The sequence below is a fragment of the Equus caballus genome, chromosome 15 (assembly GCF_041296265.1).
Source record: "Equus caballus isolate H_3958 breed thoroughbred chromosome 15, TB-T2T, whole genome shotgun sequence".
NCBI lineage: Eukaryota > Metazoa > Chordata > Mammalia > Perissodactyla > Equidae > Equus > Equus caballus.
Genome location: NC_091698.1, coordinates 104,521,324 through 104,548,964, shown reverse-complemented (window position 1 = coordinate 104,548,964; position 27,641 = coordinate 104,521,324). Strand labels below are relative to the sequence as shown.

Sequence of the window (27,641 nt, the reverse complement as noted above, 5' to 3'; positions counted from 1 at the left end):
GGTCTCCTGATGAGCAAGAGAACAGGCTCACCCCGCTCCTGGCTGCCATGAAAGGGGACAGAACCAGTCTCCCCCCAGTCACAGTTTTCTCCTGGATGCTGGGTCTGTTTAAGTCCATCCTTATGGAGAGGGCAGAGCCATGTGTGAGAGGGTCTGGGATGGCCTCCAGGAGGGTGGCCTCCACCGCCAGTCCACCAGGGCGAGTCAGGTGACCTCTGCAAGCCTGTTTTCTCGTCTATAAAACGGGACAGTGAGAGTCTGCCTCTCAGTCTTGCTGTGAGTTAGAAACCATTGTGTAAAGAGCCCAGCACCGTGCTCAGCCCCTGGAAAGTGCCAGGTGATCACAGCACACAGGATGGGTCAGCCTGAACATTCTCGCCAGATTTGGAGTCAAGGCACAAACACATAAGAAAATCAGATTAACAGCACGAGGGCTAAAACAACAACGGACAGAAAAACAGTGTAAGAAACCACGTAATAAAAATATCATCACAAATCCTACAATTCTCCGGGCCTTCCAGGTATACAGTCTTCCTATGAATCCCAACAACGCTGTGGACAAGGCAGACGAAATTCCTCCCATTTAGAGATGAGAAAATGGAGGCTTGGAGACATTCCACAGCTGTGCTGGCAACACATGGTGACAGGGAAACCAGACACAGGCCTCCTGGCCCCCAGCTCCCAGGACCCTTCCCCCACAGCTTGCTGCCGCTGGGGACGTGATGAGATGCCCCTAAGAGGGATCCTCCGTAAGCGCCAGAGACAAGCATCATGAACCACTGTTCCCGGACCGTTTCCAGCCTCACCACCTCCTTGAGGTGCAGCGGACCCAAAATGGAGACATTATTTCAAGTGTTTACACTGAGACTCTGAGCATTTCCAAATATTCTTCCTCCAGGCTGGAATCCTGGGCCACGCCACACAGACCAGACATCTTTACACAGCTGTCTGCAACCTCTGGAGAACTCCTCCCTTAGATTACAACCAAAGCTCAGAGCAGGCCGGCACCTCAGGGTACCCCACACTGATGCATGAAATTCTTCTTGCTCACAGGGACCCCGACCCCCACGCTGTCCATTCACTCAGCCATGCTGCAGACAGTTTCCGACTGCTTCTCTCCTGACCGGACTGGGAACTGCCTCCACGAAGCACTCCAGGACCCTCTCCCTGCTATAATTTACCAGGTCCGCCTATGTCCCTCAGGCCCAGAAATGACCTCCATCAGACTCTCTTGTGGATGCTACACCAGGAGACCCCTCAGGTCCACCTACAGTCAGGCCCATGGAGCCCAGAGTCAGGGCAGGCTCCTGAAGGGGCCCACTTGGCTACCGGTCACACCTGCCCTGTGCCTTCTGGAGGCCACTGCAGGTGTGAGGGCACCTGACTCTCTCCAGGCCAGCGTGGTGGCTCTTGGTTTCAAGGCCTCCCACCTCTCAGGTGCCCACCACGACAACCACTTCCCCCGAGGGACAGGACCTGCTGCAAGAACTGTCCCCACTGGGGAGCCCAAAGAATGGCCCATGGGGTTACAGAGCCGGACACCCCCGTCAGATGCAGTGACCATCGGGTCACTGTTTTTCATCACAAGCAACAGTGCCTGGTAACACATTTGAATATGGCCCCCATCTGAATCCCAAGTACTCAGAGCCAGAAACGTAACCAGAGGCCAAACTCTCCCGCAGACCGGCTGACAGGTGAGGTCGTGGCTTGAGGTTGACAGCACTGCCAGGGTGCTAAGATCACCCTGGGATCCCAAAGTGAATCACCAACATGCAGTCCCCAAGACGACTCACCGAGGGCCTAGTGAGCTGTCGTGGCTCATTCACAGGGGTCGGGCAGGACGCTGATCCACAGACATGGTGATTCTCTCAGAGGAGAGAGAGGCCGAGGCAGAGAGGAGGCCGGGCTCAGGAGAAGAACGCCACCTGACCCACTTAGGGCACTCTGGATTTGACCAGGCAAGTGAAGGCAGGTGACGGTGCCGGGGCGCCCAGCAGAAGGGCCTCTGTCATCACAAAGTCTTTCTTGTTACACGAAGGCTTCCTAGGTCACCTGTCTCTCAGAAGAGAGCCTCCACCTTAGTCTTCACTGGGCCACGCCAACAGCCAAGCAGAGAGCGCACGCCCTGACAGGTGAACGCACTCTGCAAACTGCTACGTGTCCGCCTAACAGCATCTGGGGACATCATCTGAAGGGACCCTCAGCCAGTCTCACGTGTTATCATGAGATTCATGTGAATTTTGCATTCCACTTGAGAACAGATCTACATCCATTTTAGACTACACGAAACGCTTTCATCAAATGAAACTGACACTACAGAAAGACAGCCACATTCATCCTGTGGCCTCAAGCACACCGGCTCCCATCCCTGAAGGTTCTGTACCCCAAATTGAGAAGCTCCATGTGACAGGAAGGCTGGAGCGCTAAGCTATGAGTGGCGACGAAGTCTGTGCTAAGGCTGTGTCTGAGGAGCTCGGCTGGCTGGGTGCCCGAGCTCCTACGGCAGCTGCCTGCCAAAGAGAGGCTGCAGCTGCAGCCAGGTCTGGGCACCGCACCCATCCCTGCAGAGCTGGGCCAGGCGAGGTGCACTCAGGATGCCCAGTCTCCTCCATCTGTGCCTGGGCACAACTCCGGCTCTGACCGCGGCTGCAGAGGGCACAGCTGCCACACTCACACACGTCCTCTCCCAGGGCCCGAGGCTCCTCACGCTTTCCTTTCCAACAGTCGCAAGGGTCCAAGCGTGCCCGTTTTACAGATGACAGCCCCAGAGGTTACTGAGTGGTCCAGGATCAGAGAGGCGAGGAACAGCAGGGGAAAGCAGAGCCTGAGCCTGGGCTCCTTCTACCACACCGTTCCTGGCAGGATAGCCGCCTCTCCTCGCCACCGCTGTCCCTGCCCCACTGAGAAATACTGGAAAATGGCCGGGGACGATCTGGCAGAAATTACTGGACCATTCTGTATCTAGTGCGCTTTTTAATTTTTCAATGCACTTTGACACTGGACCTCACTAACTCGCACACCACCTACCACAGAAGAGAAACCTTTTTGGGGTCACATCCACCTCCTCGCCTCCAGAATCCGCTCTCCCATGGAGCGCAAATACTGACATTAATTCGGTGTTCGGCACCACCTCAGGTGAGGTCTCCTCCTGCTGACCTGCTCATTACATCTCAGTATCCTCGCTCCTAAGAAAGTCCGCTACATCGTTTTAAATCTCACTGAGACTAGTATTTCAATTCAGTTTAAATTAGCCAACTCCATCTGTCAATATTTTTGAGTAGCTATTACACAGCTATGTGACTTACCTCCCACACGGGGCCATTTCTAAGGAAAGCAGGTACCAGCTGGGAGGGCGCCAGGACAAGAGGCATAGACCTCACCATCTCAGCAAGGCTGAGCACTCAGGTGCAGAGGTAAATGGCATACGTGCCAGGGCCCTGGGGTGTCCAGTCCTTAAGGGAGAAGCCACGCAAACAGAGGCAGAAATGTCACGTGGGTGAGACCAAACCGTGAGTCCGGCTGGAGGCTGGGCGGTGGGAAGAGAGGGCTTGCAGGAGGAGGCCTTCTCAAGGGTAAGCGAGAGCTCGGGGTGTGTGGACAGGAGGGAGAGTGCGAGGAGGCCAAATACATGGGAAGGCAGGGCACAGAGGTGGCACGTGCTGGGGAAGCAGGGCAGCTCACGCGCTGGGCTTCATACCCTGGGTCTCCGGGATCGAGGTCCAACATCCTGCACTCAAGGCTTGTCATGACAAGCACCCTGGGGGGAACACACGGAGATGTCCCCCTGTAAGGACCCTTGCTCCTGGGTCCCCACTGTCTGCTGACCACAGGGCGTCCACAGTTATCCTATCACTGGGGTCCAGCCAGGCTCCCCGCCACATCGGGGGTCCCAGGGGCTGAGAGGGTCCCACTGGAGCCTGGGTGCGGGGGTCAGGAAACTGAACTCAGGACTCACGCCCCCAGAGAAACCCACAGACCACTGAGGTAGGACTACTCGTCCCCTAGGTCGTCTTTGCTAGAGGCCAGCAGTGGACCCGATTCTGTGATGTGCTTTCAAGCAGGACCTTGGTGTCCGTGACAATGTTTAGAGAAAGGCCTCAGAAGCGGAAGGAAGCTTTCACAGCGGCGTCAGGCTAAGGACATGGCCACAGGGACCCAGGAGGGAGGGAGGCGGGAAGGAGCGAAGACGAGGCGCAGAGGAGGACGCTGGTGCCCCCTGCTGCCAGAGAGCGGCCACGAGGGAGCATCGGCCACCACAGGTGCATACACACCAGACACACACGTGTGACAGACACATGCACACAACAGACACACACACACCACATGTGACACATACAACACACATGATGGACACAGCACACAGACACACAACGGTGTGAGCCAACACAAAAACAGACACTTTAATTCAGAAAAAAAGGAAATTAAAGCAGCAAAGTCATAATTTTTAAGAATAACCTAACTACTAGCCTTCATCTGAAGCATACTTTTTTCTCAAGGAACCTTGGAAACTGTGTGAGAGGAGTCTGAACGCAGGAATCAGATGTGTACAGGAGAAGCCCATTTTGAGAAGGAGCAACGTGGGGCAGGAGGAGATTAACACCTGGGAGCCCCAGGGACAGAACTCGCGTGGGAAATGTAACCCCGGGATGGGTTCCTTGAGGGAGCAGGACACGTCCAGGTCACAGCAACACAACCTTTCAGGGGCGAGCAGCAGGGCAAGAACCGCTGGTTCTGCTCTTGGTGACAGTATGTACAGGCCTTCTCCCAGGGAGGCCCCGTCACCCGTCACCAGCCCAGCGCCACATCCGACCAGCCGTGTGCCCAGTCGCTGCACAGACCCCCGCTGCCCCGGGCTGCAGGGACCACTGAGACAGCCTCCGCCCGCCCACAGGCCTCCATTTTGCTTCTGCAGTGATGCATTTTCCTTTCAAAATCGTCAGAAAGAAAAGCTAGAGTTTTTTAACATCTTCATCCACATAGAAAAAGTTCCAAAAGAGCTTATTGTACATACAGCTCCCCTCTCACCACCCTGACTCCGAGGACATATTTTTCACAATTGTCACAGGTGATGGCTACTATCAGATCAATGGCAGTTATAGGTCTCTACCAATGATCTGCGACAACTGTGTCTGTTCCTTGCTCCTTGCATGACAGATACGTAAGCCAGGATAGATGAGCGTATAGTTTGATCTGAAAAAGAGTCTGAATTTTCAGGTTAACCTACCGCAAATTCACAACCATTTCTAAGACAATGTGAAGACAATATAACTCTGCGAGAAGCTTTTTGCCTGCGAGGAGTTGCTGCTTAGGCTGTACAGGGGATTTAACACTGCCTGTACACACTGTGCCTCCTAAGCACGACAATAAAAGGTAGAGAGGGAGGCTTTCTCATTTGCATTTTCAGAAACAAGTTGTGAGTTAATCCAATTCTCCATATTATACACAAGGCCACTGTGATATTTATTCCAGTGTGTGTGTGTGTGTGTGTGTGTGTGTGTAGGCACAGAGTTCTATCACAGTGCAGACTTCCATGAACTTGTAGTGATCCTTTTGCACGTTGCAATAAATGGATATAATTTAAACATGGTGGTTTAGAACAAATATGAATTCCATGAATTCCACAATGTCTCAAGAAGAGCAGACCACTCAAAATGGATTTTTTATAAACACTCCACATAGAAGCCCACTTTTCTACGGTTCTTTTCTCCTTTCCTCCCAATAAGATCCATAAAGAAGAGTTTCAGGACACATGTGAAGGGGGACATGCAAACAGCTCTAAAAGAGGACAGTTCTCTGCTGGAAGTAGGTCCCTCCTACAAGTCCCCGGAGGTTGGTCCTAGGACCTGCTCCACCCATCCACCCTCCTTCCTGCTCTCTGCCCTCGGCAGCCCCTCCACTGTACAGACATGGGATGTGAGACACAGGGTACCACTATCCAAAATATCATGCAAATCAACGGAAATGAAAAGAAGTATGGGCTACGGCAGAGCAAGGACCCAGGAAACACACGAGGTGCATCAGGAGCGTCCTTGCCACGCTTACAAACACACACCAGGAAACAAGCAGGATGGGGAGGACGTGGCAACCCCTGCACAGAGCCTGCACCCAGCCCAGACCAGCAGGGGAAAAGCACGATTCCAGAAAACACACAGGAAGGAAGAGGACACAGTGAAATTCTGGTCTTCACAAAAGGATCTGTTATAATGAGACAACAATTCAAGCCATACGTTTTAACTTAAGTTTGTGATGCTTTGGGTTTAGTTCATATATAGTTTACTGTAGTGTGGAAACCTCACGATTGGTGGAGAGCTCAGTGCAAAACACAGACCACAAGTACCCGTTTGCAAACTATGTTCAGTTGCTCTAAAACGTCCTTTCTGCGTGAAGGTATGTGCGGTGAGTGTGGATCTTTAAGCTTTTCTGGAGGCACCTGAACTAGAGCAGTCTGGGACCTGTGACCACCTGGTGCAGATCAGGTGTAAAGCATGCGAAGCTTCAGAGGGCGAGGAGCTGAGGCAAAGCCCAGCAGGCGCTGGGCAGCTCCCTCCAGGTCAGGGAAGGCAGAAGAGCTAGAAAACAGCCTTCAGTGCAGGACCAAATTCCTTCAGTCCTGCCTGGGCAGGAAGAAAGTGGAGTTCTTAGAACTTAGCCACAAATGCTACGAAACTATCATATCTTTCTTCCTACAGAGGTTCCTACAGATGAGGAAAATTTTAAGAGGAGGGCTGTGCTGCCTTCAAAGGCTGATGGCAAGAGCGAGCAGGAGGTCTCTGGAAGCCCTGGCTGGAAATGAAGCGATGCAGGGTAACTTGAAGGAAGCTGTGGACACCAGAACAAGACTGCCACAAGCTTGGAGGCTTAACCCACGCCCACCCCCAGCCTCCAGGAGCCAACAGCAGTCCCAGCTGACAGCCAGCAAGCACAAGGGGGCCGAGCCCACAGCTCGGGACCGTGTTCTGCCACCAACCAGTGAGCTTGGAAGAGGACTCAGATCCAGATGGAAGGTAGAATGGCCGACACCCAGGAGGCAGGCCTGAGACCAGACAGAGGACCCCACTGGGCCGTCCCAACCCAGGACCACTGGGATGGTGAGAAAAGAGGAATGTGTTGTTTTTAGTCACTGCATTTATGGTACTGATAAATAAATGACAAGCAATAGGGTATACTGAGTAAACGAGGAAGCCATTTGGTGTAAAACTAATTCGTCCTGAAGTCGTTTTTCCAAAGGACCTGACACAGCCGTTGAGCATGCACTGTACATCTGCTTTAAGTATTTACTGTGTCCCAAAGATCAGAACAGTGCCCTTAAGGATAAGGATGTCACTTCCCCCATGTCAGCATTTCGTTAAAGATTAGCATCTCTCCCTAAATTAAGGATTGATTATTGACTTGCTGCACTCACCTTGTGACCACCCACTTTGAGACCACCGACCTGCTGTGTGCACCAAAGTGCTGTGCCGGCAAAGCAATGTCGTGACTATTGTAAAAGGGGCATTCCAATCACATGTGATATGTGCTCTTTGATGGTATATAACCACTGTGTACACCCCACTTCCTTGGAGTGCTCCTTCCTCTGGGAAAGGACTCTCCTGGGCTATCTGGTCCTCAGATCTGGCTCATAATAAACTCACCCCAATTTCAATTTATATAGATCGGTTACGGACTATTTGCATTGACAATACTTTCCTATGCAGCATGTAAAACTAAGATAGAATCAGGTGCCTAGAAGGGGGGTGCAGCTGTAACAAATTCCTAATGTGTGGGAGCGGCTTTGGAGCCAGGCAGTGGGTGGAACCTTCAAGAATTCTGAGGTGCAAGATAGAAAAGCCTCGTCTGCCCTGAAAAGACTGTCAGAAGACACAGGAACTTAGAGCATGCTGCCAGGGAAGGCTCAGAGTGAAGGAGAAAAGTTCTGGAAACAGGAGGACGAGGGTCCTTGCTATGAGGTGACAGAAGGCTAGCAGAACAGGCCCTGCAGTGCTGTGGAGGCAGAGCCGTGAGTGGTGAAATGGGCTGCACACTCCAGAGACCCCCAGGCAAGAGGGAGCAAGGGGGCGCCCAGCTCCTCTCTCACTGCTGATCTCAGAAGGTGAGAGGAGAGAGGAAAGTTGAGGAAGATAGGGTGAGCAAAAAGGAGCCTGGACTCGATGACTTCAAAACCCTCCACCTCTCCAGATGGCAAGAGATGCTAAAATTAAGAGTCACTGGCAGGAAAGGTGCTCTAGAGAAAAGGGCAGGTTGGCCTCAGGAAGATCAAAAGGTCAGAGTACCAGTTTGAGGAAGGGTCTGTTCCACAGTTGGAGCAAGTGCCTCTCATGTCCTCAAACAGAGCGGGGGTGGGGGGTGAGGGAGCGTAAGGGTCAAGGTGAAAGGGTAAGGGTCAAGTGTAAGGTCCTTCTCATCCCAGCAGGAGCCAAGGTGGAAAAGAGACCATCTCAGGAAGACCTATGCGCACAGCTTTGTCTGATGGAGCAGACATTCATGGAAGACCTACGAGATCCCTGAGGAATCTGTTTCACAAGACACTGCCAGCTTGGCCTGAGGGGCGGAGAGAGGACCAAACTCAGTGGGCCACACGGCCTACACTGGCCCCGGCAGGAGCGGCTGGCAGCAGTTCGTGCCATGCATGCATGCCTGCTGCTCCACGAAGAAGGGAGGATGACTCAGAGCAGAGCCAAGAGCCGCAGGGCGGAGACCCACTCGAGGCACTCTGGCAGGGTCTGCCTTTCAGCATAGCCATAGCCGGGGGCTCCTCTCTCCACCCAGTCTCCCCTTTTGGGCGGAACGTCTAAGGCAGTTACCCCTGTCCCACCACTGTGTGGGGGCAGATGACCTCACAGATGTAGAGGAACTGGCCCGAGGCGCTGGCCTCACAGCAGATTTCGCCCCGAAGCCAGGTGCACACCTGACTCGGATGAGGAGCTGATGCCATCGTGGGCCCAGACTCCACAGCAGCAACGCCTGTTCTGCACTGGGGAGGGACACAGCTCCCGGGGCAGCCGGTGCTGCTCAGACACTCTCCAGTCTCTGGCCGTCACAGCTTTCTGCAGTCTCCTCCTCGTGAGTGCAGGCAGGACTGATGACCTGCTTCGAACCGACAGAATATGGTCTAGTGGATGGGCTGTCATCCCGTGATTTGCTGTTACACGGCAGAGAGGAAGGCATTCTGAGCTGGAATTAGGTCAGCTGACCTTGAGTTAACCTAAAGGGCAATCGGTCAGAAAGTTTTAAAGTTGCTTTTCTAGAAGAGGATACCTCTAACTTCACATGTAGGAACTTCTGGTCATCTCCAGCCAAGGCTGCCAAGCTCCCTAAAAGGGGGTGGAGGTAGACACGATTAAGGCAAGTGCAGGCAGAAGAGCCAGCAAAGCCGGGCCGTGGGGAGCGTGTGCAGGGACAGTCGACCTTACACGGAACAGCATGGTGGGGGGTGGACACTTACATGACAAATCAGTTAATGTTTATTCTTAGCTGTTGAACAAATAGTTATTTATACAAAAGTATAAAAGTATTTTACCATCCCAAGTATGCTATGGGAAGATTTAGGGTGGAACCACGAGGCCGTCACCATCCACTGGATGGCACCTGACTTTCCTCAGAGATAAGGTGACAAAGAAGAAAGAAATCTCGCCTTCACGAGCAGCTCTGCTCTAATGCTGATGACAGGAGTGAGAAAAGAAAGTTCAAGGGGACTCACTGGAGGGCTCTTCTCAATAATTGGAATAACTCAATTAAAAGCTAAGAATAAGAGATGAAGAACACAGCAGGGAAAAGACTTTCCAGAAAATAAATTTTTTGCCCTGAAGAAGAGGAGTGTTAAAAAAGGCTGGGGGGTGGGGCATGGGCGGAGGCTGGCCCGTTGGCGTAGTGGTTAAGTTCGCGCACTCCACTTCGGCAGCCTAGCCTTTGCAGGCTTGGATCCCAGTGTGGACCTAGCACCCCGTATCAAGCCATGCTGTGGCAGCGTCCCACAAAGAATAGAGGAAGATGGACACAGATGTTAGCTCAGGGCCAATCTTCCTCACAGAAAAAAGCGGGGGGGGGGGGGGGGGGGGGTGGTACATGTGAAGTTAAAGTAGAAACATATGCAGAATTCTGTGAAAGCAGAGAGTCTAATCACCAAATTCTAGAAACAGGGCCCCCTGGTAACCAAACTAATAACACAAGGAAGATGATCCCTACATAATAATATTTTGAAGCTAAAGTATGAAAGGAAAGATGAGATAGAATGTGTCACAACTAAGTGTCTAAAACTTTTAGAATGCTAAAAACATCCCAACATGTTGGATAAATGAAAGAAACATTTTAGAAACTACATAGCAAAGAAATACAAAGACTTTATTCTGGCTTACGTAACGGAAAAAGATAGAATGTGAGGTTTTTCCCCAAAGGCAGAATTTGAACACTGATTACTGACAATGACAGAGAAAGGAGAACTAAGGAGGATGCGTGGCCAGTTCAGTGTGACAGAGTTTCACTGACACAAATGTAGAAGGTCCCAGGGACTGGAGAGCGAAACAGCAGGCTGGGACAAAGGTCACTAAGGAACAGGAACATCTCACACGTGTCCGTGGAGAAGCTGTTACTAAGGAGTACTGACCGATCGCGGACTCTCCCGATCTTTCAACTAGTATCACACATACTTACAGGCAACGAGAAAGAGGCAAATCCAGCTACCCGCCTGAGCGGTGTGCTTGAGTAGCGGATGAGGACACCTGTGTCCACCATTCGAAAACCTCCGGCACATTCGCTCCCACATCCTAAGGGGTCACAGTTCCCGGAGGAGCTGAGAGTCCACCTTCGAGCCTATTAAGTGCTGCGAGCATCCGCCGACAATATCACAACTTCTCTGTGAACGCAGCACCTCCATTGATCAAACCCTATCAATCATGTGTCGAACCAGTAGCAACATACGACCCATCTTATGCTAGCCCTCCAGCTGGTGTATCCGAATCCCTGCAAATACTCACTGTTATTGTAGCAGGTGGCCAGCACACCTCTGTCTGCAGGACTGGCACTAATGTGCCAGATTTCACCCACTTGATGCAGGAGGACATTTTTACTTATAATGTTATTTTCGTCGTCAAAATCTATGATGTGGATCTACAAATACAATAAAAGAGCACATCAGGATCGTAAACTCTCTCCAGGTACCTTAAACAGTGACTACAAATAAGCAAATGCATCTTTAACAGCTTTACTGACTGTTATTATACTAACAGTTCAACCTCTGTAAGGTCATCTTACTGTGCTCCTCTCAGAAGACAAGCAGGAAACCCCTGTGGAGGACTGTTAGACTGCAAGCTCTGTAACACTGCCCCGGGCCAGATCCAGTCCGCAAACTGGACACCAAACCAGACACCAAAGCTCTGTCCCCAAGCGGCTCAGTGAGGCCACAGCTGGTGTTAGGGCCAAAGGCGACCAGGGTTGTGTAAGTCAGCCCCGAGCCTCTCAGATCTGTGCGCACTGTGGGGAGGAGAGGGCGGATGGTGCAGCTGCCCGAGAGGGACAGGAGTGACCACACGGCGCCCACTCCGCAGCAGGCATTCCTCAACTCACACGTCAGCAGGGCCTGGTGGGAGGGAGGAGCAAGGACTGGGCGTGAACACATCTTATAACACTTTAAAAATGAGACCAACAGCTGTCACCAATTATCATCATGGACTATTAATGATAATAGTATCACATTTTAGCCACTAAATGAAAAGTTAAATATCCTATGTCCATGCTTTTCTGGAAAATTTTTAGAGGAATTAAAATGATGTTCACATTCACTCTCTTACCAGTACCCAAGTCAATGAGAAAAATAAAACACTTATTTTAAAAATAAATTTATAGTAAGAAAATATTCATGGATCTGCAGAGAGATTTATATCTCAGAATGTTCATTATGTCATTGATTACCATAATGAAAACTTTGAAGTCACCTAAATTTCTGATAAGAGGGAACTGTTCAAATAAACTGTAGTATCTGCCTGTAATATAACCCTACGGAGCCATTCGATGTACTAGGAAAGACCACTTCGTACCAGGAAAAGGGTCCACAGTATACACCGAAGGGGAAAGGAACAAAGAAAAGAGCTGCGCAAATGCGACATGACTGTTTCTTTAAGGAGGCACGCCCGTTCAAGGAGAGGACAGTGGAAGGCGGCCGGTTCTCTCCGGACAGCAGGACTGCAGCAGCTTTCCTTTACCTCTTTGTGGCTCATTTGTACTTTTAACATTTTTTCATGATTAATATGTATTACTTTGCAATCAGAACAAACACTAAATGCTATTTTAAAAAATGTCTCCACTACACCCAAAAGCATCCACACTGGACGAGCCTCAGAGGCTCCGGTTTGAGTCCTACGGCTCCTCTTGCGCAGTGTCTCTGTCGGAATCACTCCAGGCCCCTGAAGGGGTCGCTTTGGACTCAGAGTAGAATTCAAATCCCACCACTGCCTCTTGAAAGCTGTGTGACTCTGAACCTCAATTTCCCCAAGTGAAAGATGAAGACAAAGGTACTGTCGACGAAAATAATGCATAACCAAACTATAAATGAAAATTTGGGAGAGTTTATTCTGAGCTATAATCTGAGGACCATGGCCTGGGGCCTTTCTTCCCGAAGGAAGAAAGGGCACTGAAGAAGTGGGGTGCACAGAGTGGTTATATACCCCCAAACAGGATGTTTCACATAGGATTGAAATGTCCCTTTTACAATAGTCGCGAGACTGCTCTGTCAGCACAGCGATTGATGGACACAGAAGGTAGCTCTGCTGTCTCGGTGAACACAGCAGGGTGGCAGTTCTGCTGTCTCGAGCTGGGTGCTCACAGGTGAGCTGGGTGGTCAAAGGTGAGCACAGCAATCAGTTCCTAGCCTAAGGAAAGATGCTTATCCTTAAGGAAATGCTAATGTGGGGGGAAGTTGCACCTTTATCTTAAGGGCGTTTGTTCTTGCCATGGGAAATGTTTAAAGCAGATATACAACGCGTGCTCAACAGCCACAGTCAGGCCCTTTTGGAAAAACAAAGTCAGGCCGAATTAGGTTCACACCAAATGTCTTCCTCATATTCTCCAATATATCCTATTGCTTGCCATTTTTATTTGTCAGTAAGAATGTCCTAGGATTAGGAGAAACCAAAAGCAGTGTGGGGGAGTGGCATTGGCCACCCCAAGATATATCTCTTTGGCATGAGGATTATTTGGGGCTGGTTACTTTTAATAAACTGGGACAGGGAAGGAGGCTCTGAGGAGTGGAACTTGCTTACCCTTTGTTAAGAAACATTTACATTTGTAAGGGAAATCTCTATCTGTAAAGTTGTCTCCCTCTGTACCAGGAAGAAGGGGGATGACCTTATCTCTACAAACTCCTATCAATACAGAATGCAAGGACTTAAATCTGCATAATCATCTTATTCCTGTTTCGGGTAACCTCCTGTAACTGACTTCCCCCACCCCCAACATCCTCCTTTGTCTTTAGCTGGATATGATATTTCAGGTGGGGGCTTCAGCCATTTTGGTGAGTTGCTCAGCTTGCCTGAGCCTCTCCCATGTGTACATGTTATAAAGCTTTGTTTACTTTTCTCCTGCTATTCTGTCTCACGTGAATTTAATTCATTCTCCAGCCAGACGAATCCAGAGAGGGTAGAGGAAATGTCTTCCTCCCCTACAGCAGGAACACACAGCTTCCCATAGGGTAAGAGCCTGAAAACACTGTTACACCCATTCTCTGCTGGGGAGGGATTAAAAATCATTACTATTATTTTTACCTTTAAAACTATTTTCAGTGAGTTTTTCCCAGCACTCACAGCCCAATGCCCTTTCACACTGGGTTCAGAAATACTCCTTGTGGGCAGCTTCGACATCACAAATTCCGTATCTAAGAACTAGGCAACTATAACGTGGCACTATTTTTAAGTGAAGGTTTAATGTCCTCTTTTTCCTTTCCCTATGTGAGGGGATTTTACCTGTCAACCGCCTTTCCCTCTGAGACATGCTAGACATTTAAAAATCTATTGATAATTAATCATTAGATGATTATTGAGAAAAATATTTGGCAGTACTTACTAAAGCTAAACACACATATGTCCGATTGTCACTGGCTAATCGCCCCAAGGAACGCAAGGGTGGGTTTGGAAGCATCTAATTGTTTTTCCAAATTGGTTTTTTTCCCTTCTGTTATGTCAAGGAGATCCAATCACCAACCACCCTGAACCAGACCGAGCCTCCCCACAGAGCTATGTCTATGACCTTTGCCTTATTTTAAATGCTAAGATCACTCCAGGAGGAGCATAGACCTTATTACCATCAGCCGCAGTGTGTGTGGAAGCATGTTTTCCAACAAGCCTGCGCAAGCAAATATCCACCTCTTCCTTTTGAATATTCATTCCCCTCCAAAATAAAAGGTCCCTGCTTCCCTTTGTTCAGGGACACCATGACTCTGGAAATGATTCCTCATCATCTCCTATTTGCTGCAAATACATACTTTATTGTGTGAGACTACTTCTCATGGAGAGCCTGATTTAACTCACCAGGAGGGAACCCACTTCGGTTTCGGTAACACGATGACCCAGCAATTCTACTGCTGGGTACGTGCCCACCAGACACTAAAACAAAGATGTGCTGCTGGGCGCATACCCAACAAACTCCAAAACAAAGACAGGTGCAAGGATGTTCACAGCAGCCTTATTCATGGCAGCCAAAAATGGTACATAGCCCAGATGTCCATCAACAGTAGAATGGGTAAATAAATCGTGGGCTATTCATAAAATGGCATACTTACAGTAATGAAAACTAACAAGTGACAGATACACAGAACAATGGTGATGAAACTCACAGACAGTATCGAATGAGAAAAATCAAATATCAGAGCCACATATGGTGTAATTCCATTTATACAAAGTTAAAAAGCAGGCAGAACAAACCTAGGGTGAGATAGCAGTGGCCACCCCCAACGGGCACTAGGGCTGGAGCTGGTTCAGACTCGGAGACTCTCGAGGGGCTGCGGGTGCTGGAGTTGACATTGACGGCAGTTATACGGGTGTGAGATGGGTGTGAGCATGGGGGGATGAATGCGTGAGGGTGTAAACACGTATCAAGCCGTATACTTTAGATACGTGTACTCCAACGTATGTAGCAAAACAAAAGTGAGGAAATTCATTCTGTATTATAACCAATGACTTAAACATTTAAAAATAAGAATTCTGTGATGCCAATTTCTATTTATTATATTAGCCAACTTTTTTAAGTGGTGACAACTTTCGACACAAAATAATCAATAACTATTCTATAGATAAGAGAAATCGGGTGAGTTTATTATGAGCCAGAGTGAGGATTATAACCCGGGAAGGCCTTAGAAAGCATTCCGGAGAAGCATGGGTTTCAGTACGGTCTTCCATCTTTCTAGAACATACATTCAACACACCCAGGATACATTTTCATGAAAGTTTCAAAGAGGTATTTAGTTGCAAATTAGCCAGTCAACATGACCTTGGTGTGGGGAAAGGGACGAGTCCAGGGCATCACCAATAGGGCGTAGGAGGGGAGTCTGCATTCTTATCTCAAGGGAGTGTGTTCTTTCATTCAATGGTTAAGCAGACCTACAATGTGTGTTTGATAGGCCGTAAGTCAGGCTTTTGAGTTCAAGCCGAATCAGTTTTGAACCTGAATAGTTACCCTGTATACCTCAATATGTGGAAATCTCCAATACTGGCAAGGCTATGGTAAAACTGGCAGTTGTTATGTGCCGTCAGGTTGGCTCCAACTCCTGGCAACCCTATGAATGAGTGACGTCCACAGCGTCCTGTCTTCAATAGCCCTGCTCAGCTCCTGCAGACTCATGCCTGTGGCTTCCTTTACGGACTCAATCCATCTCATATTTGGTTCCTCTTTTCCTGCTGCTTCCACTTTTCCCAGCATTATGGTCTTTTCCAAAGAATCCTGAATCTCACGATGGGCCCGCAGTAGGACAGCCTTGGTTTTATCCTTTTTGCCTCCAGTGACAGTTCAGGCTCAATTTGCTCCAGGACCCACTTGTTCATCTTTCTGGCAGTCCAGGGTATCCGTAGAGCTCTCCTCAGATGCCACATTTCAAGTGAATCCGTTTTTTTCCTGTCACTTTTTCACTGTCCAGCTTTCGCACCCATACACAGTAATGGGGACTACGACGGTGTGGATAACCTTGGCCTTGGTCTCTAACAACACCTCCTTGCACTTGATGATCTTTCCTAATTCTTTCATTGCTGTCTCCCAGTCTCAGTCTCCTCTTGATTTCTTGGCTGCAGTCGCCATTTAAATTGATGACTGAACCACGGTAAACAAATCTTTAACAATTCACCTTGGTTCGGTCATCAATTTAAATGGTAAAACTGGTACACATTGTAAATGTAGGTAATACTTTTAGAAGATTTCTTATAATATGTAAATAAGAACTATATAAGTGTTAAAATTGAAAGAGTAATTTGATTTCTTGAAAGTTGTCCCAAAGAATAAATGAACAAAAAAAATTATGGAATTATTATGTAGCTTTAAAAATCATGATTAAGAGCAATTATAAAAACCAAAAATGCTATGAAAGCATTAAATTTTAAAAGCAGAATATAAAATGGCATGCAATTATATAAAAGTCACATGTGAACACAGACTAAGAGGTAATATACAAAATGAGGAATAATTTTTGTGTTGTTAGGATGAACAGGAAACTTCTTCTTCAGTGTTTGACACACTCTCTACTTGCCAGGTAATCCATCAACACTGAACAGAAGCACTTAAATACGCCAGTTTTCTGTTCCCCAGATCCATCCCCCTGCAATGCACTGAAGCATGAGGAGCACCGCATGGTGGGAGCACTAGAGCTCTGGTTTCAGAATTCCTCACTTGCTGGCTCTGCCGACCCATCCATCAAGAAAGCACACCGTCCTCCCTGCATCCTCCCCTGCTCACCATCCTCCCCGCTCACCATCCCCCTGCACATCATCCTCCCTGAGCACCGTCCTCCCCGCTCCTCGTCCTCCCTGCACACTGTCCCCCTACACACCATCCTCCATGCTCGCTGTCATCCCTGCAACCTCCCCTGCACACCATCCTCCCTGCATCCTCCCCTGCACAGCATCCTCCCCACTCACCGTCCTCCTGCACATCATCCTCCCTGCTCGCCATCCTCCCCACACACCATCCTCCCTGCACACTGTCTCCCAGCCACCCTCCAAGCCTGACCTCTCCCTCTGCACAAGTCCCCATACCTGTCCAGTGCTCCTGCTGTGCCCACATCTCCTGCTCCCCCAGAGTCCTTGCTCTCATCTGGGGGAGGGTCTTTCTTCTCTCCACCTTAACAGAAAGCTCTTTTCTTTCTTGCGCAGACACAAGCGCATGCTGTCCAGCCAGGCTCTATCACTTGATCCAAACAGATCTTCTCTAGGTTCCTTCCTTGCCCACTCAGGCATGGAAGCGAGCCTCCTCCCCGCTCAGTAGCGAGAAAAGAGGAGTCTAAGCACCCCCAGTCCCATCTCTCCTAAGCAGATACACTCTAATAATGTGCCTCTTAACCTTCATCTTTAAGTTTGTGAGTCCTAAGATTCTTCCGTATATCCTCACTTACAGCAGGTTCACGAACAGGTCCAAAGGACACATCTTCATGAAGTGTTATTAATTAATCTGAGTGTGTTACACCATCGTGGCACGTGGAGATCCCCCACACCATCGGGGTGCGTGGAGATCCCACCCTCCACAACACTGGGCTCTGCACTGCAGCAGGTTAGCAAAGAATACCAGAGACTTCCTGACTCTGAAGGAGACTGTATCTTAACTGTCCATTCTCAGGCACCCATCTGTTGGCGCCCCTCACCTAAACAGTGATCTTTACTATACATATTGAAGATCTTATTCTTCTTATTTTTAAACTAAATCAGGGTATGGGGGTTGCTGCATCTCCGATGCATATCCAGTAAAACAAAAGACTATCAGGAACTGAGACCAGACGGCTGCCCCAGCTGGAGACCAGCCCCCTACATGACTGGCCTGCAGTCTTCGTTCTGTAAGATGTTCTTTCAGACATGAGTTGGCCATCTTCCCCCTTGCTAGCAAGCTGTAATAAAACCCTTTCTCTCCTACCACCTTGCCCCTCAAGTACTGGCATGTCTTGCCACAGGCAGATGACCCCACCTTGGGCAGTAACACACCTTCCACCCAGCTCACACTGGAAGTACAAAGAAATGTTCTGTTGAACAAATATATGTAGTTACAGGCCTGCTACAAAAAACAAGTGACTACAATGGAGGAAACACTATAATTCAGGTGAGTACAAAAGACTAGAGGGGCACAAAAGAAAGACCAGTTAATATTGGCTCAGAGGGTCGGGAAAACGTGGTCGTCTGGGCAGTGCTTAAACGTTGCTTTAAATTCTTCATGCCATGTCTGAGTTTTTGAAATGTTTTTAACAGCTTATAATGAAGACCAAACTCATATATTTTGAATTACCATTATTAAAATTTTTAAAGTTGGATTTACCAGTGGAGGTCTATAAAAATTTAGGAGTAAGAGTTATAAAATTTATTAGGAAGCCCGTAAAGATGATGTTAATCAATCCTCCTCACTTTCCTGGAGAATCAGGGCTGAGAGAGAGGTGTCCCTTGTCTACAGCTGCCCCCACTCCTCAGAGCCCAGGACCAGGTTTGAGCGCGTGACTCCACTGCCCTGTCTTTCCATTTCATCTCTCTTATTGAACTGAAGGTAAACAAACTCTTGAAAATTCAAAGAAAAATGTGGATAAAATCAGAAATGGAAAATCAAAAGCTCCCCTCTTAGGGGAAGTTAAAGATCCAACGGCTTCCCCCTGGGCAAGATTCCTCCTGCCACTGACTGCAGCCCTCCCAGGGTCACAGCACAGCCCTGGCTAGAAGATTCTAGGTCCACAGCAGACTCTAGCCCATGGCCTCAGCTGTCCTGGCTTTATTATCCATCCAAAAAGTACCCTTGGGCTGGCACTTCCTTAAGAGGAATCCAGACTGCAGGCCGCCAGATCCTGGCGAAGCCACGCTCAGGGGCTCACATCAGCAGTCTTCTTCACCCCAGTCCAGGTGGCACCCCTGAAAACTCACTCTCCATGCAGCCTTTGCTTCAGCGTGATAAGCCGAAGGCAAAGTGATACGGGGTCAGGAGGCCTGGGTTCCAGTTTTGGTGCTGCCACTTCCTGCCTGTGTTACCGGGGGCAGGCCACTAACTCTTTCTGGGCTCCTGCTTTGCATCTATAAATTCAGGGAACGCGATTGCTAAGATCTCTTTGTTCTAATTGAATCACATACTGGTCCTTCAGCTAGGACTTTAAACGGCAAGCAACAGTGCTGTTATGAAACGTGCTACACATTCCAGTACTTTTATGCCCAGAGTGTGACTACCATCTACCCATCCATATTCGCACTCTTCACCTGAGCAAATAAGCCCCAGCACAGGAACATCCATGAAGCCCAAACTATGTTTGGCAGCCCAGGAAAAAAGACCCCACATTCCACATTCCACAGCTCTCAGCGCCCAGCGAGGGCATTTCCTGGAACAGTAGTGGCTTAGTCCACTCAGGCTGCTATAACAGAACACCACAGACCGGGTGGCTTATAAACAACAGAGATTTACTTCCCACAGTCCTGGGGTCTGGAAGTGCAAGATCAAGGAGCCGGCAGACTCTGCGTCTGGTAAGAGCTGCTTCCTGGATCACAGACGGCATCTTCCCACTGTGTCCTCACAGGGAGGAAGGGGAGAGGGAGCCCTGTGGGGCCTAACAGAGGAGCGCTAATCCCATTAATGAGAGCTCCACCCTCATGACTGAGCAGCTTCCAAAGGCCGCACCTAATCCCATCATCCCATCACCTTGGAGGTTAGGGTCCAACAGGGGAACCTGGGGGAGACGCGCACTCAGACCACAGCAAGGGGACAAGATGGAGGCTCCCCTGCAGCATCGCGTCAAGGGCCACGGAAAAGCTGGAACCTAAACAGGTCACTGGAATGCCACCAGCTTCTCTTTATCATCACACTTCTGGATATAAATCTAAAAAGTAGAAAAACACAATGTAGAATTCTATTTTTTAAGAAAGAAAATTAAAGGGCATGTTCCATACCATAAGAATTCTCAGACAAAGAAGAGGAGAACAATTCATAGAAGCAAGAAAGGAAGGACACACATGCACGTGGGAGGCGGCACTCGGTCTACTCGTGTTCATGTTCATCTTCACAGAGGGGCACCCCTCTGACTCGCTCCAGGCGCAGGATTCGCATGAAGAACAACCAGCACAGTCAGGAAGGTGCTGCAGGGAAACCCCCGTGAGACAGACTGTCGGGAAAACCTCTAAGACACAAACACAAGCACACCTCTCCCGGCACAGTTTCAATCAGAAGCAGAGACGGACACCCGCCATGAAACCGCAGCAGGGCTCCACGGAAGGCTCCAGGCATCTACTTCTCATGATTCCAGCGGGATAAACTGGCAAGGGGTTTTGATCTGATTCTCCTTGATATCCAGACCAACCGATCTGATGGAACTTACCTGCACAAAAACAGAATTGGATGCCCAGGCATGGGATTCGTGAATAGCATAACTTCTTTAGACAGAAAAAAAACCACCAGAAGAAATATGGTTTGTTTGCCTGAAGATATAAGAGGATACCAAAAAAACACATCACAGGGCATCATAACATTCCCGTGTGAAAAGTAAGTGCATCTGCTAAATTGGACCTAATTATTGCAAGGCTTGTGACCTTCCTTAAAATACATCCATCCAATGACAACCTACTCAGGGCCAGACATCAAAAGGACCCAATGGTGCCTGGCCCTTGTCCTCAGAACACTGACAATACACATCGGGGATGGAGAGGCATAATAGTAACTGGGAGAATAAATATAAGATGAAAATAACTGGAACACTATGCATTAAATCCTACACAGAGGTACGTGTTCACAGAGACAGACAAGAGTGGAGGAAAGAGGGCAGTTACTTCCCAGATGGGGAACCAGAAGAAGGGTGACAGGAAGACTTCACATAAAAGCTGACATGAGGGGCTGGCCCAGTGGCGTAGTGGTTAAGTTTGCATACTCAGTTTTGGCAGCCCAAGGTTCACAGGTTTGGATCCAGGCAGGGATCTACACACTGCTCATCATGCCACGCTGTGGCGGCATAACATATACAAAATGGAGGAAAATTGGCAACAGATGTTAACTCAGGGCCACTCTTCCTCACTCAAAAAAAAAAGGTGCCGTGAGCCACATGTGGGGGAGAGGAGTCTCAAAACATGCCCAGAAGAGTATCAATTTCACCCCAAGCCTGAAGAGTGAGCACCCCAGCCAGACTCCTCCTCACGCCATAGGGAGAGATTTCAGGGATGCCCACCAACCTGGCAGTCACACCTGGGCTGCCAGAGAGTAGATGCCAGGGACACAGGGACCCCAGAGAGCGCCTTGGGCAACTCGCCTTTGACGCTGAAAAGAACATACTAGCCTCCCCAAATTCAGCAGGCCATCTGGGACCCACCGTAGAAATAGAGGGCCCCTGAGGGTAAAGCCCACCCTGAAGAAAGTAAAATACAGAAATGAGAAGGATGGGTTCTCAGCACTATTGCTGCGCCACCAACCCAGCCTCACCCAAAACCACGCTCCTCGAGAACCTTCTGTGACATGAATTCCCATCATCATTAGTGGGGTGGGTAGGGGAGGGAAGAAGGGAAGGGAGGGGGGAGAAATGGAGGCTCAGTTAGTCTGGAGTGGGGCCAGGAATCTGAATTTCTAACAAATCCCCAGGTGATTCTGAGGGCAGCCAAGGAGGGGACTTGCAGGCAGAGGGGGCACATGACAGAGCTATCCTTATCAAAATACAAACACAGAACAATGGGGCTTACAAGTTAAAAAGGAGAACAGCTCCGAGGGAAAGAAGCCAGCTGTGCTGTCACCCCCTTCATGACCTTGACCACAATGTCAGGGCTATGTTGAGAAAGAACAAGCCATAGTCCTCTTTGTCACCCTGGCATTCACCCCATCAACATAAGAAATAGGGGGCTAGCAATAAGCAAAGAAAACCTGCAGGAAAAGCACAATGCGAAAGCAAAGAAATCCCTCGGATCTGGAATCCGGGGTTCCCAGGCTCTGCCCAAGCTTCCCCACAGGACCACCAACAGCACACACCTTCCAAGAAAAAAATGCACCTTCCTCATGAAGGAGAACCCAGGAGAGGACAGACTCCAGAAATGCTCCTAACACAGACAGAGTCCTGAGCAAAATTAAGGGCACAAAAAATAGCGCACAGTTCATCTGACAAAGAAAGGCCAGCAACTGTGACAGCTCCTAAAATTGTCAGTGAAATGGCGCAGCTGAATTAAGTAGTAATGATGCAGGTGCCAGGCACTTTCTAGGGAATTAATGACTGCCTGGGAGGAGCTGATGGCCTGAGGCAAAGCCAGGGGCCATTAACCCCAACCAGCCAGCCACGATTCCCCAGGAAGGGCCAGGGAGCTCAGGCACTCAAACGGGGAGGGGCTGGGGCTTCAGAGCCTGCTGGAGGAGACAGGATTCTATTGTCACAGTCCCCGCATGCAGCACTGCAGCCACAGCCAGCCATGAGCAGTACCACACGGCAGGGGCCCCAGGCTTGGGCCTGGGCAGAGCCGTCCTGATCTTGGGACATCTCTTCTCACAGAGATGCTGCATGGCAAGAGCACTAGCACCCCGTCCGCGTGGGTGTCTGCGCATAAGTGTAAACAGAGTAGGTCTTTAGGGCACACATTCGTACTGTAAAAGATGACACGAGTAGAGCCATATTAAAACAGAGCCAAGACAGCCGTTTCAGAGGAACTGCCTTGCATGTCTTGTTTCCCTTATCTTCCAAATTGGACCAAACCACCAACACGCCAAGAAGTCAGTAAAGACAAGAATACCGTTTGTAAGGACTGATGAAACTGGACTTCTCTGATGATGGAATCTCCTGCCAATCTGTGAAGTACAAACGCAGCCTTACCTCACCTAGCACCCATGAACTCTTCTTTAATACAACTCACCTCATCTTCCTCCCTTTGTCCCATAAAAACTCTGAGCCCCTCTCCTGTAACTGGGACACTATTTGGGTTTCTACCTGAATCTGAGCTGCCTGAACTGCAATCCTTTGATCCCAAATAAACGTTTTGCGTCTTCAACCGGTTTCTGGTTTCGCAGGTTGACAGTACCACACATGCTCATGGCTAAAGTGCAAAACGAAACAAGATGAAGAGGGAAGAGAGCAGCAGTGTGTTATGGTCACAGTTCTGCCACATTCCAGCTGGGTCACCTTGGGGAAACCACGTGACTGCTTAGGGCCAACTGCCTCATCTGTTTAGAAATGGGGTCAATGAGCACCTGTTCTGTCCACTGAGGTAGCAGTTTGGGAATTGCCTGGACCCGGCTGACCCCGGGGTGAGTTGCCTCCTCCAGCCAGCTCCCCCACCCCCACCCTGGACACGTGCAATGACCTCTCTGGCCCTCAGTCCCCTGGGATCCCGCCTCATTCATCTCCACACCAGATCCTGGCTGTCAACTCGAAGTGTGCTCCGAAGTGGGTCCTCACCAGACAGCTGCTAGAGAACCACACCAGTCACACTGCCTGGTGGTGACACAGACACCACCGAAGACAGAGGCACCAGAGGGGAATGCCTATGCTCAGAGGCTGTCAAAGAAGAAGCTGGAGTCTGGTCACCCTCACTGGAGACAGGTAAGCTCAGGAGGGCCTAAAGGAGACGGGTAGTCAGTGACGAGTTTTTCATCACTTTACAACACACTTGATAATCATATAATAACGCTGCTGCAAAACACAGGGACACTGCACTTCTTCTGGAGAGAGCAGCAGAACTGCCAATGCCGTGCTCACCCTCCCAGGGTGGGGGTCTCCTCTCCACAAGGGGACAGTTACCAGACCCAGGACAGGACACAGCAGGCACCCGAGGCAGCCTAGCTGACAGCGAGCCTCAGGAAAAGTGCATGTCACACGTGGGAGGAAACACGTATGTCACATGTGAGGAAACGTGTCACATGTGAGAGGAACACACATGCCACATACAAGAGGAAACATGCATGTCAGGTGTGGGAGGAAGCTCACGTATGGCATATGAGAGGAAGCAGGTATGCTGTGTGTGGGAGGGAGTACTGTGTCATGTGTGAGCAAGGTGTGTGTCAAGTGTGAGAAGAAGCACACACCACTTATAAGAGGAACATACGTGTCACAAGAGAGAAAATGCATGTCTCATGTGAGTGAGAGGGACATACGTGTCCTCATGTGAGGGGAAACATGCATGTTGAGTGTGAGGGCTGACTGTTTCCAGAAGTACATGTGAGCACAGCATGCATCTCTGACCCTCCTCCTTCCTCTCGCCTCTCCCTCCTCCCCAGGGCTCCCCGCCCAGGAGTGAACCAAAGGACTATGAAAACACAGGGTCATTGGCAAGTGACACACATTTCATCGGAGTCTGAAGGCCTCAGCTCAAATGCCACCTTCTCTGTGACGCTGGCCCTAATGCCACCAGGAAGAAATAAGTGCCCCTTCTGGTCACATACCTCTCTTACAATTATTACTGCAATTATCTGCAAGTCTGTTTCACCGTTTCACTGAAAGTTCAACTTGAGCGTGAGTATATCTGCTCATTTTTTGTGTATCTAATACATAACAGAGCGAGGGGAATTAGAATCAGAAATGCTACATAAGCATTTGATGAATGAATGAACGAATGTCCCAACAAGGTCACACACCCTTCCCAGAAACAGAAAAGGAAACACTAGGACGTGGAAAACACTCTTTCATACCTATCATTTGGATTCACAGACAAAGGACCACGACAGGTGAAGGGTGGAAACAGGAAGTTCTAAAACCCATCCTTTAACTCAGCCATGGCTAGGAAAATGTAACTGAGGCCAGGGGCTGCAAGCCTGAACTGACAGTTTAATGAGGAAGTTTGAAAGGAATGAGACAATAATGCAGCAGTTCTGCAAGAAAAGCACTCGAGCAGCAATTACATATTGGAGGATATGGAAAAGGTTTCTAAATGGTTACATACTTGTTACCATAAAATTTAAGCTGGATGTATAACTTTTCTATACCTTAGGACTGGAAAGTTGAGTTTCTAAGACTGATTATTAAGAAGGTCAAAAGTTGGGTGCCAGCCCCTTGGCCGAGTGGTTAAGTTCTACGTGCTCCCCTTTGGCAGCCCGGGTTCCCAGGTTCGGATCCCTTGCATGGACCTACACACAAAAGGGAGGAAGACTGGCACAGATGTTAGCTCAGGGCAAATCCTCCTCAGCAAAAAAAAGTCAAAAGTCTCTAATATAATGAGAAAATGTCACTTTCACTATGTCCAATGACTGATGATTTGCATTGTAGAAATGAAGACTGTTTGCCCCAAGAAACCAAATTTGATAAAGCTAGGCACAGAATTGCAAACTACGTTTGTCCTGGAAGGGTGACTTCACCAGCCCACCTGGGATAACTACAGCTCACTATGACAGTGCCACTCATGGCCACTCAGCAGGTGGCCCCGAAGCCTGCAAGAAATGCAAATGATTGGGCCCACACCAGCATTATCTTGCTCAAAAAGGATATAAGTCAAGTCAAGGCACTTTTCATTATTTGGAGCTGATCCTTTCATAACCAAATGGTTTGTAATTTTGGCTAATAAAACCAGGTACAATGTAACATTAATAATGCCTTACATTGCCTCATTTTGTTTTTAATTCATGTGTTTCTGTTAGCTTTTAATATTTTTTGAGAAAAATTATATAAGCATCTCTCATTAAATAATCATAATGGTAATAATAATTTCTTCCTTATTCTCAGAAAGTTTAAAAACTGATGCTCAGGGGCCAGCCCAGTGGCACAGCAGTTAGGTTTGCACATTCTGCTTCAGCGGTCCAGGGTTCACTGGTTTGGACCCTGGGTATGGACCTATGCACCGCTTGGCACACCATGCTGTGGCAGGCGTCCCACACATAAAGTAGAGGAAGATGGGCACGGATGTTAGCTCAGGGCTGATCTTCCTCAGCAAAAAGAGGAGGACTGGCAGCAGATGTTAGCTCAGGGCTAATCTTCCTCAAAAAAAAAAAAAACTGATGCTCAACCAAAAATGTCACTGGTACAGCCTCAGAATTGGGTGAAATTAAGAAGCAAGCAGACGAGAAAAAGGCTCTTAGAAGCCTGGGGACAAAGCCAGGTAGAACACTCTAACACTGCCCTGTGACAGATTCTGCACAAAGCCGATCACCAGACAAAAGCCACGTGCCTGACTTCAGACTCCTACCCACTGGGCTCCTTTGTGCCGGGCTTTGTGGTCGGGGCAGGGGGGTATGTTGGGGGGAGCTCCACACGGCGGGCGGCTGAGCTGCCTCAGGGGAAGCAGCTGTGCCTCCATCACCAGCTGTCTGTGCTGCCACCTGGTTAGTCTTCCTCCCTCTCCCCTTCAAGCAGCATCCCCCAGGCGGCATGGTGTCATTATGGGGACTCCTCTTGGCCCGCGAGACAGCCACTGGTAACTATTTTTACAAATCAACCATTCTCACCTGACATTTCCCAGGAGAAAAGTCTCACACACACACACACACACACACACACACGCACACGCACACGCACACGCACGTTCAGAAAACTGAAAACTAGAAACAAAACAATTTACATCACAACCATTCATGTCACCTGAAGATAACCATGGCTCAAACTTGGAGCCCTTTTGACCTAGTTCCTTCTAGTCTTTATTCTACGTAGAGATTCAATTTTATACTTTATCTACTTTTTTTTATTGTGGTATAACTGACATTATATTAGTCTCAGGTGTACAATGTGGTAATTCAATATTAGTATATATTGAAAAATTATCTTTTTTTACACAATAGTTATCACACAGTATACACAGTTTTAACATTTCGCTGAGTCACCTAACAGTTCTTCAGCTGTGATGTGTGTGAGGACTTTCTAACTTATAATGAGCACAGTGTGTGAATGCTACTCCACCAACAGTAACCATAGTCAACCAGGATGAGTCATAGGAACCTGCCATTATAAACAACAATTTCATATTATCCAAACTGTTATTTGCACATTTTGAGTGCTTCTAATTTTTTACGATTATATGCACCATTATAATACTACTCCTTGTAAATAAAGGTTTTCCTATGTTTTGGGTATAGGAATTACAGGTTAAACAATATGAACATTAACTTATAAAGCTCTAGATGTATATCACCAAATTAGCTGCCAAAATGACTATGCCCATCTAAAACCCCTCATCAACATATGAGAGTGACAATTTCATCATACTCCATGCAGCACCGAATATTCTCTGACGACTTTAATGTCATTTCCCCTGGGTGAGCATGGTAACTGGGTAGGGGCCCTGCCCCATTCGACGTGGCCCTATGTGCATCTCCCCAGGGTCAAGGCCAGTGCACACCTTCACTACATCCCCTGCACCTGTGACATACAGAAAGTGCACGGCTTTATCCCTATTTTAGCGATGAGGAAAATGAAGTCCAGGAAGCTTAATCCATTTGCTCAAGGTCACACGCTTATGTCAAGCATGAACTAACCCCCAATCTCATGAATATCCAATATTCACCCAACATTCTTTCTATGACAGTGGCCAGAATAGCAAATGGGTCACATCCTATATGTCTACCTG

General features: G+C 48.7%; 1 protein-coding gene and 1 long non-coding RNA gene across 8 annotated transcripts in view; one reads left to right on the top strand and one right to left on the bottom strand.

Moving 5' to 3' along the window:
* EIPR1 (EARP complex and GARP complex interacting protein 1) overlaps nucleotides 1–27,641 on the bottom strand; it is a 136,754-nt gene that overhangs the window by 101,735 nt on the left and 7,378 nt on the right. For 4 of the 7 annotated variants that reach the window (XM_001503640.5, XM_070236751.1, XM_070236757.1 and 1 more), the window contains exon 3: nucleotides 10,971–11,103. The exons of 1 other annotated variant lie outside the window; for it this stretch is intronic. In XM_001503640.5, coding sequence (XP_001503690.1) covers nucleotides 10,971–11,103 — 133 coding nt within the window. Of the gene's footprint in view, nucleotides 1–1,793; nucleotides 2,085–10,970; nucleotides 11,104–27,641 lie in introns of those variants that run through there. 2 more of the 7 variants (XM_070236759.1, XM_070236753.1) reach the window with 2 other exon arrangements.
* On the top strand, nucleotides 18,214–25,672 carry LOC138917944 (uncharacterized). Its single transcript, XR_011426637.1, has 3 exons — nucleotides 18,214–18,273; nucleotides 23,164–23,695; nucleotides 24,370–25,672. It is a non-coding gene; the product is annotated as an uncharacterized lncRNA (long non-coding RNA).